Consider the following 10,901-nt stretch of genomic DNA (forward strand, 5'->3'; position numbering starts at 1 on the left):
TTTTTGGTGGGGTAGTGAGAGGGAGGGAATGGTAGCTGCGTAGGAAGTTTTCAATGAGAAGGTGATTATCAGATGTTCAGTTGAAGATGGGAATGAAGACAAAGAACAAATAAGAGGTTGACACAGGGTCTAATTGAGAAATGTCAAGAGGAGTGGCAGTGGGGAGGGACAAGGAAGGGCATAAACAAGAAAGTTTTAAGTTGATGAGATTTAGGGACTCCTCGGCTATGAAGAGAAGGGAGAGTGGAGTTACTTGGAGTAGTAAGAAGATGGGACACAACTTGGAGGCACTGGTAGTATTAAAAACTCTCATAAACGGTAAATAAATTACTCTTCAACTCAAGTCATGAATAGCTGTTATTTCAACATTATTGGAAAATTTCTTTTGTTTGTTTCCATCTCTCTAAAACCTAGAGAAGAGAGAACACTATCCTAAAAACCAGACCGATGAGGAAAACTCTACATTCAGTTTCTGTAAAATTTTGTTTTCCTTTGATCCCCCTCCTTCCTCAGTATTTATATTTTTAGAGGTTAAATCATATCCACATAGTAACTGTTCTTACTATGGAGGAAGACTCTTTTAAACAAATAAAGTAAAAGTTTTCCACTCTTCCATTCCAGGAAGTTTTCTTCCTAGGTCAGTAAATTGCACTAGAGCTAAATTAGGCAAGAGAGCAACTCAAGATGACAGTGAAAAACAATTAGCTAGAAAACCAGTGTTTTACATATACATCCATTTACATAACTCAAATGATTATGCTTAGAAGCAGAGATCAATTTCCATCCAGAAAACAGCTAAAGCGTTTCTTAAATTGTATCGTCAACCTTAAATCGGAATCTTAATTAAAAAGAGAAGCTGACAATTGTTGACTCTATCATAGATCTTACACTTAGGACTGAAGGTGTGAGTGAGTGAGCCATAGCCCATACCCTTGTACTTTGTTATTAAAAGTGATGGAACCAAAAATGTTTGGATAAAGTCATCTCGACTCAGTTGCACAGTGGGGTAATGGAGGCTTGTGGGTGAACCAGTGTTTTAAGGAAAAACAAATTCACTCTTCATTGCCAATTTACCTTCAACACCAATGACATATGGTAATTCCCTTGAAAATTGGCAGAGGGAATCCTATAACTGATATCTGTTTTAAAATTTAAGTTAAATCTGTTTCTTATACAAAAAAAAGAAAAAAAACAAATATTGATCTTTGGCTTTGATCATTCAAGTAATCATAATACTGAACACAGCCAGACAGTCAATGCATTTACTTTCCCTTTTCAGGAAGAAATTTGCATGAACAGAAATGCTGAATCAGAAGATTTGAGAGTTAAAGTGGGTTGATTAACCCAGCGATTTTTAAATTATTGAAGGTTCAAGGACTCCAAACAATACTTCTTACCTACTGAGTTGCCATATGCCACAGTATTGATGGACAATTGGATTCAGATAAGCCAGAGTTTGACTGCCTTTCGCTACCCTATCTACCTACATGATATTTTGCTTTGAATTACCTATTTTATAGCTCTATGACAATCAATTAAGATACATAGGTAAAATACTTAGATGAGGACTTAATCCATCTTGTGCAATCTACTTTTCTTATAATCTATATTGCTGTTGCACAAGCAGCTAATGTGTATGTATGTGTGTATGTATATGCATGTGTGTCGTGTGGGTGAACAACTGTTAACTTACTTTCTAAAACAGCTACTTGAGCAGGCCTGATCCTAACATTTGAGGGGGCAAAAGCACAAATGAAGCACAAATGGAGTCTAATCAAGACTCCATTTAGACATACAATAATCATTATATATCTAAACATTTAAATATGTTCTATGTGACTAGCTAGACAAACATGCCTTCATAACAATCTAGAAGTCAGGTTTAAATTTAAAATACTTGAATTACAAAACAGGTTAAAGTAGGAAGAACCAGCCCCCTGACCCTCCCCCCTGCTTTTTCCACCTTGGCCTCCATCACATCTCCAACCACATCTCCCATTAAAGTCTTTTTTCAGACTGTCTTGGGTTCAGGAGCCTCATGAGAAGAAAGTCCTAGGTCTCAGGCATACAGAGCAGGACCCCAAGGTGGCAAAGGTGGCACATGAGCCCTTGATTGGTGCAGAAGGACTGTACAGGTGCACAGAGGTTTGAGGACAGAGGAACCGAGTTCTTTATGATGAAGTATCCAGGGCAGGGGCTTCTCATAGTTTTCAAGATTTCTCTGTCTTATTTTTAGTGCAATTGAAGAATAATTACTTTTTCCCCTTCCATTTTTAAGTCTTCTCTCCTCAGGGAAAAGTTTATAAACAGTTATCAAAGCAACATGAACCTGAGCATTAAACTACCTGGTTAGCCACAGACATTTCCTATTTATGATGAGAACTGTAGGAAGAATACAAAATGATCTATGGATGATTTTTTAGTATTTTGTGCCAAAAGTTATTAGAACCAAGAGCCCAGCATTCACGGTGGACTAAACTCAGACATCACTATAGGACTTGCTAAATGTAAAGTAATTCAGAACAAAAAGAAGCCTAGATTTGTGTCGGCACCCCATCTATTTCCAAACTATACTTCTTTCTTATGTTAAACAATTTCTTTCAGGTAATCCTTTCAGCAGCTCTTGTCTCACCTGAGAATTGGCTCTCCCCTTCAGAAACCCTGCCCATATATGAAGATAGAGCCTGAAAAGCTCCACTCTTCAGGACATGTCACTGCTGACTCCAGGAGAAAAGAGCATCTCCTGTGTTCTGCACAGTGGATCATGAACCTCTGCCTTAGTTGTGATTCTGCATCTTAGTGGACGTTCCCTACAGTGGGGAGGGAGAAATGGCTACTACTCAAACCTGTTGGCCTCCAACCCCTGCAGTAATGGACAATTTTATTTTTGTTTTAGTTTGGGTTTAGTTGCTTGGCACTCATGCCATCTTTTTTGTTTCTTTCATTGTAAAAGGGGCAGTGGGCCTGGTACTCAAGGTGCCCTTCCCTCTCTGATGCCAAGGAACCTGGGCTTGGCCAGGGGGCAGGCAGGGGGTGGGGGGAAGCCCCAAGTATTAACAACCAGAGGACTGTGGTCCAGCCCTGAGCAGGCTGTTTGTTCTTGGCTGTTTCTCTAGTACCTTATGTCTAAATCCTGGAGCTATGTACCAGTTTGCTTCCAAGCCTGTTTTTTGGTGGTGGTGGTTGTCACTGTTTTTTTGTGCGCACACACGCCCTCATCTCTGGCAATTCTTTCAGCTATCTGATAATGGCCTAGCAAATTCTCTTTGCTCAAGTGAGAGTTTCTTTCATTTGCATGCAAACTAACCGTCACTGCTGATACACTTGGCAGAGCCCGACATAGATAATCAATGAATATTTGTTACATAAATGAATAATTATAACCTAAATGTGTATTGCTGCCATATTTATAAAATAGGTTGTTTTTTTTTCTCTCTCTCTGATTCATGAAACAATACGTTATTATTCACTAAATTTTGAAAAGTCTGGACAGGTATATAAAATAAAATAAATGCCCTTCATATTTCTACCACCCAGGCGTTACCTAACTTTTTGTTTTTGTTCTAGTTTTTACATATCCATGTGATATTTCCATTCCACAAAACACACATTATTGTAATGCAGTAGTGCTTTTGGTTATTTCCACTTAAAATTGTCGTGAAGGTTGTTCCATGTCATTACATAATCTTTGAAATGATCAATTTTAACATCTTTGTAATAGTCTATAATCTGGGGACCTTAAAATACCTTTAACCAGCTCCCAGTTTTTAGTTATGCAGATTGCTTAATTTTTTCTATTACAGAATATATAACAATCTTCTATATAAAATTTTGCCTGTATCTACTTTTTCAGCAAAGATTAAAATAAAAAGCCAGAGAAATAGTTGTCTCAAATAATTTGAACTTTTATAAGCTTTTCACAAATATTTTCAAACTGTCATCTAGGAAGATTGTATCACATAATTCTTTCTTCCACCAGTAGTAATAATAATGGCTCACTGCATCCTTGTCATATATATACTGACTTTTATATATGTACATTTTGTTTGTTTGTTTAGTACACGAAACATGACATCTCATTTTTGTTTTCATTTGCATTTTAGTGATTAATAGTAAGAATATTTATTAAATATGTGTATTAATTAACCTTCTTATTTCTTCCTTGTACTTATTCAGATATTTAGAAAATTATATCAAGGTGTTATTTTCTACTTACCGATATGCAAGCATTCGGTGTAGTTATGCTTGGTGTCAATATTTTTCTCCATAATTATTTTCTGCTTTAAACTATATTTTTTGCACATAAAAGTTTAAAAATATATTCAAATATATATTTTGCTTTGTGAGTCTTTCCATAAATTTTATACTAGAAAGTCCTTGCACTAAAATTGTTAAATATTTTCTTCTAGCTTTGTTTCTCACCGGGAAGATAAACTTTCCAACTTATTTAGAATTTAGTCTAGTAAGTCATGTAAACAGAAGTTCTAAGTTCCATGCTTTCTGCATACTTTAGCCAATTTCCTTGTCAAATGCTCCTCACTATCTCAAAATCCTTGATTACGTTTCTTTTTCAAAAACTACCCAACTCTATTTCCAGGCTATTCTAGTCCATCGAGTTGTTTATTGACTCTTAGACCAGTGTGATACTGCTATGATGATTGCAGTTTGATCATCAGATTTATTTTTATTTCTAGAAGGACAACCCATCCCCATATATATTTTGAAAAATTTTCTTGACTATTGTCAAATATTTATTCTTCCAGATGGATGTCAGAATCATTTTGTCAAGTTTTCCCAAATGCAATAAAATAATCATAGAAAAATAACGATTTCATAATGTCCATCCTTCTACTCAAGCATAGGTATGCTTTCATCTGTTCATTTTTTGCTTTATGTGTGTGAGTTAAATTTTATACCTTCCTAAGTTCTTAGATATATCTTGTTATTCCCAAGTATTTTCTGTACCTTCACTATTTTTCCGAGGTAATTTATATTTTTGTGGATTCGTGAACAGAATCATTTTCTACTGTTTTTTTTTTTTTTTTTTAGTCAGTAAATACTGACGTTTTGGGTAGTCACTGATTTTTGAACATGTATCATTTAACCAACCACCTTACTGAAATCTCTTATTAGTTCCTTTAGGTTTTAGCTGACTTAATTTTGTATCTGTCACTTACAAACAAACTCAAGACACAATGTCTGATTTTTCATTACTTAGGTGAAAACTTATACTTTTAACCATATGCATTAAATATTAAATCAACAGTCCCCAACCTTTTTGGCACCAGAGACCAGTATTCCTATCAGAATCTAATGCCTGATGATCTGAGGTGGGGCTGAGGGGGTGATTCTAATGCTGGAGAGCGGCTGCAAATACAGATGAAGCTTCACTCGCTGGCCTGCCTCTGGCCTCCTGCTGTGTGCCCCACCGTTTCTAACAGGTCACATACAGGTACTGGTCTGGACCCCAGAGGTTGGGGACCCCTGCATTAAATGATACTTTTATTTAAAAAAAAAATTCTTTTATGCAAATAATAAAATGGCATGAAACTGAGGACACCCCAGGAATCCAAAATGCAACCTGTGTTCCTTTGTTGAATTACATTAATTTCCCCAGGTTACTGGGTCTTGCTATTCAAAACTACCAAAAAGAGCTCTGAATGAGAGACTTTAAGTCACTTCTCACTTGGATTAAACAAGACAAACAATTCAGTTGGTGATTAAGAATTCTGACAACTGTGGAAGAATCACACCAGGAACCTGATCTCAAATAAAGAACAATTTGTCTCATTTTAACCCCAGAGACAATAGGCAGGATGATTTTTAAAACAGAACAGGGCCCACCTAGATACATTCAGAGAGCAATTGCATAGCCTTCTATATATGAGCAGATTTCCTTTTACCCAAATAAACACGTTTTCTACTTTAGAAGATCAGGATAATAGTATCTACTAATTATTAATTTACCAAAGATTTGTTGTGCATCTATCTGATTTCGATTCTGTGTTGAGAAAAATTAAAGGACTATTTATAATAACAAGTAAGGATGGAAACCGATGAGAATCTGGCATATAAAGAAGCTCGATAAATAATGTTATTAATTATTATTACATATAATATGATTATTATATATTAATCTCTAGAAGTCTAAAAGTCTAGTTCACCATTGTCTTCCTAGGGCTTAGCATGGCAAATATAAATATCCAACAAGTACTTCTGAAATATTTGTTGACTGACTCACATATTTTTACAAAATCCTCAGTTGTCAGAAAATATTGACTCAATTCTTAATGGCTTGCGTAAAATCAATTGTTAGAAAATACATTTGTTAAAGCCAAGAATACTCCTTTTTTGAAGTCAGAATCGGGTACTAAATCACTTTTTATATAAGTTAGTAAAAAAAAGTTTCTAAAAATCAGATCTTCAAATTGGCACAGAAAAATTCTATAAGAGTATTCATTCCTTCACTCATTCACCAAACACTTATTGAGCATCTTTTCATTGCAAAACAAAATAAATGGCCATCACAGAGCTTATAGACATTAAATAAATAGCCAAACAAATAAATAGGAAATAAGTGCTATGGAAGAAGAGAAGGATGATGAAAGATCTGGGTTTTAAGGAAGGAAGATCAAAGAGGCTCAAAGGATGAGTAAAGCCTGGACTGGCAAAGTATAGGGTGAAGTGTTTAGGATATTCAAGAAACAGATCAGTGTGATAGCAAGAGGTAGAGATGCCCAAGATGAGGCAGGCCAAGTACCAAGGACTCTGAGAGTCTCTGGAATCTCTCCCAGGAATGTATTTGCATTTTATGCAGGATACTGATATGATCCTATCTGTTGTGGATGAAGGATTGGAGGGGCCAAGCAAGAAACCAAGGGTCTCGTTAGAAAGTTATACTAATCATCAGAGTGAGAGATTTGAACTTGAAGTTTGATGTTGGTCATGGTGGGGGTGGAAAGTAGAATCTATCAAGATATATTTAGAGGTATGAGTAGAGGACAAATCTATTAGACTTTGTGATGGTTCTCGATATGGAAGGCAAAGAGAATCTCTGGAGGTACCTAAGATGATTCTTGGGTTTCTGGCTAAAGCAACTCCACGGACACTGATGCCATTTACCTCGATAAGAAAGATAAAGGTGTTAAGATTGGGGCTTTTTTGTTGCTGTTGTCATTTTTGTTTAGTTTTTTTTTTTTATTTTAAATTTTGCTTGGTTTGGTTTTCTGCTGTTTGGCATATTGGGCTGAACAGTGTTCCCTCAAAATTCATGTCTAAGTAGAACCTATGAATGTTGAGTTTATTTGGAAATAGGGTCTTAACAGATGTAATCAAGTTAAAATAAAGTCATACAGAATTAGTGTGGGCCCTAAATCCAATGAATGGTGTTCTCATAAGAGGGAACTTTGCCATGTGAAGATGAAGGCAGAGATTCCGATTATGCTGTCACAAGTCAAGGAACACCTTATCTTCCCCTAGAGGCTTCAGAGGGAGCATGGACTTGTCTATACCTTGATTCTAAACTTCTAGCCTCCAGATCCATGAAAGAATAATCCGTTGTTTTAAATCACCTAGTTTATGGTAATTTGTTATGGCAGCCCTAGCAAACTAATACAGTTGGGAAGATTAAATGAGATCACATGTTTGAACCTGACTAGCATAAAACAGGGCACACAGTATACATTAAATAAACATCCATTTCCCTTCTTCTTATAATGGTCATCACCATTTTTTTGGTGGCTTATATTATGAGTAATCCAAACACCTTCCTATTTAGGTAAGTCTTACTTACCTAAAGTTTTTCTAGGCTTGTTTTACAGATGAGGAAATTGAGGTTTGGGAAAGTTAAATAGCTTGTCCAAAAACACAAAGCTAAAATCAGAAGTCAGAGCTCAAAGTCACCTATCTTATTAGCAAGATGATGCCATACCCTAGAACACATGCCTCTCACACCTGCAGCGTTTTAGCAAACTCTGACAAAGAGGCATTGTCAAACTATTTACAATGCCTGAAATTAAAACACATTTTTTATGAAGTAACAAATTGCAGGAGCCAATCTCTACACACTCACGCAAGAACAGAAAAATTTTATTCTAAGACCAATGCTCTCAATGAACTTGTCATCAACTTCTATTACTTCCATTAGCAGTGCTTCTGCTTTGCACATATGTATTCGAAGTCAAGGCACTATTCAGATCAGACATTTATGACTTCAATTTACTTAAATGTATTTTCCTCAAGCATTCCCCATTTCATTTTGATGATACTGACTCATTTTTGCTACCTAAATGAACTATAAAATAAGTACTGTGTGTAGGGATGGTAGCATCTCTAAACTTTGTAGTCACAGATGTCCACTCTTTAAATTATAAAGCAAAAAATAAAAGCATATTCTAAATTTACCTTTCCTCCCTAACTCAATAGAACAGATACACAAATATACAGTGACAGAACTGTTATTATGGGGTGTCAATTTCATAGAATTCTAGTGTAGGAAGGGCTTCTAAAGAGCATCTAGTCCATCTGGACTCATGTAAGAGAGAATGTCTACATGTCACCAGATGAGCTGAGAAATTCTGTGAGGCTAGAAGTTACCTAAGACCCTATGACTATTTCTTGGTATAACCCTGTGGAATGCCAGCTTTCCTGTTTTCCCCCAAAGTGTATTCTAAGCATTCTAAGCTGTCATCACCTATTAAAGATGACACTTTCCTCTCTGGCTTTGTGCCAATTTCTCTTTTTTCTTTATTAATTTGGCCTTAAACTCCCCATCACAGACAGCCCCAATGTTTCAAACTATCTTAATATCTAATGTTGAATTAAATTGCATCCCATGTTTAAAGCTCCAGATAGACACACATGAGTTCAAGAAGGGCTAACATGCTTCTCTCCAAACTGGGCACTCATCTCTGGACTTCTCAAGTTTACCCTCCAGGAGGCTGACATAGCATTCAATTTTGACAAGAGTTTGGAACTGAGATCCTCTTCCACACTCTACCCACACCCGTGCCCATGAGCAGAAGTTCTCTCTCTTCATTACAACCCACCATGCACATACACCTCAAGGCAAGTAACAAAGGAAAACACAGCCCTAAAAAGGCTCAGCTATCGCATCTTCCAGTCCACGCCTGACGAGAAACAAAAACCATACGGGAATCCTGCCCCGGCAATATGTCCAACACTCCTCAGGAGATGTAGGCACCGTGACACCCTCCGGCGTGCGCGGCTGTTATACACAAAGAACTGGTGCTGGGATTGCTAGCGGTCCGGGGGACCAGCGCACTCCCAAGACTGGTATTCGGGGTTCTCCCCCACGCCCTCCTGCCCAGAGGAAACGAACTATCCTTTATTTGACCCGTGGAGAGAGCCCAGGTTGGATGGTAGCGCATGGGTGTGTGTCAGGGGGGCGGAGGGGGGGCGGTCCCCGGAGCCCTTCCCTCCAGCCAGCCGGTCCCCAGCCTTTGACATCTCCTAGGAGATGCACAATTGCGCGCTGTCACAGATGCCCGCTTTGCAGCTTCTCTCGCCAAAGCAAGATGCCCCGGGTCCCAGCCGTGCGTATCCCCGCAAGCACCCCTCCCAGCGCCCATATCTACCCAGGCGGCCCCGCCAAGCGTGCCTGCCTACCTGGTGGCTGGCTGTCAGCGAAGCGGCGGCGCCTCATCCCCTTCGCCTCAGCTGCTACATCGCTAGAAGCGCCATGTTCCTGGTCTTGCCGAGCGCACGCGGGGCAACTACTATGGGCTCGGTAGGGGTAAAGAGGGCGGGGGCCGGCAGGAAAGGAGGTGGGGGAGGCAAAGCCAAAGCTTTCTACTCTCCACCCAAGCCTTCCCCAGCTACTGAGCATGCCCAGCTGCCCGGCGTCGCCCCTAGGACTTTCCGTGAGTGCACGCAGCTGTTCCGGGTTTTCGTGGCAGCCGGCGGGAGGCTGGCGGTAGCAGCTGCGGGGGGTGGGGGTGGAGAGGTGTCGGGGGAGGGTCGGGGGAGTGTCTACACTTCGCAGAGCCCGAGCTGGAGGAAGCCTTCTTTCGCCCATCCAATCATACTTATCCTCTACCCTCCCCAGTGGGGGCAGCTCCTGCACGCTCCCTCCCCACACGCTCCAGCTTTGCAGAAATTTTGTGCGGGACTTGTGCAGGGCTGAGCTTTGCTTAAGAGAGCCAAGAGTAGGAGGGGGCGGGGCTGAGAGATAGATCCTTCCGCTAGCCTCATTGCTACCACCTGCACCCCGTGCTTCTCAAACTTCAAAGTGCCTGTGAATTAACATGCAGATTCGGATTCAGTTGGTCTGGCCTGAGGCCTGAGATTCTACTAGCCAAATAAGCGCTCAGGTGATGTGATGCTGCTTGGTCCTGCCACCACACCGAGGGGCAAGGAGGTAGAGAAACCCACTCTGCGATCGCCCAGCCTAGAAATGATCTCTGACGTCCAGAGAGGGCTAACGAGTGAAGGTGTCCCTTGGGGAGGGGGTGGGGCGGGCGGGAGGAGGGTCGCTGTACGCGCCCTCGGAGGATTCTCAAATTGGCTACTTTCTGACAGAATTCGAGGCTAGGGGGAAGATGGATTTCTTGATTTCTCCATGTTCGCCCTGCTAGTTTGCTAGCAAACTACTTGCTAGTTGAGTCTCTACTCAAGTCTGCCTTGGCTGTTTCCTGTTTTTCCTGAACCGGGACAAAAACTCAGACTGGGCATCAAAGTGTCAATTTGTTGTACGTGTAATGGTAAGACTGAACGTGCCCATTTTAGAAGACTGATAAAAGTAGAGCGTTTATGTACTAACAGTTGACAAGGCTTTCTGATGAGTGATGTTTGAGCTGAAGCTTACCTTGAGATTCATCTTAAATATCTTGAGATTCATCTTAAATCACCATTGTCCACTCCCTTCCCAACCCCCGAAGGCT

At 39.7% G+C, this 10,901-nt stretch overlaps 1 protein-coding gene across 2 annotated transcripts in view; it reads right to left on the reverse strand.

Moving 5' to 3' along the window:
- PAK5 (p21 (RAC1) activated kinase 5) overlaps positions 1 to 9,914 on the reverse strand; it is a 249,899-nt gene extending 239,985 nt beyond the window's left edge. Inside the window, exon 1 of one of the 2 annotated variants that reach the window (XM_036229663.1) lies at positions 9,628 to 9,914. In XM_036229663.1, the coding sequence (XP_036085556.1) occupies positions 9,628 to 9,847 (220 nt within the window). In that variant the 5' untranslated portion in view covers positions 9,848 to 9,914. The remainder of the gene's footprint in view (positions 1 to 9,627) is intronic. The other variant, XM_016135927.2, reaches the window with a different exon arrangement.
- Between the last annotated feature and the right edge of the window lie 987 nt (positions 9,915 to 10,901).

Source organism: Rousettus aegyptiacus, unplaced genomic scaffold, assembly GCF_014176215.1.
Source record: "Rousettus aegyptiacus isolate mRouAeg1 unplaced genomic scaffold, mRouAeg1.p scaffold_m13_p_12, whole genome shotgun sequence".
Lineage (NCBI taxonomy): Eukaryota > Metazoa > Chordata > Mammalia > Chiroptera > Pteropodidae > Rousettus > Rousettus aegyptiacus.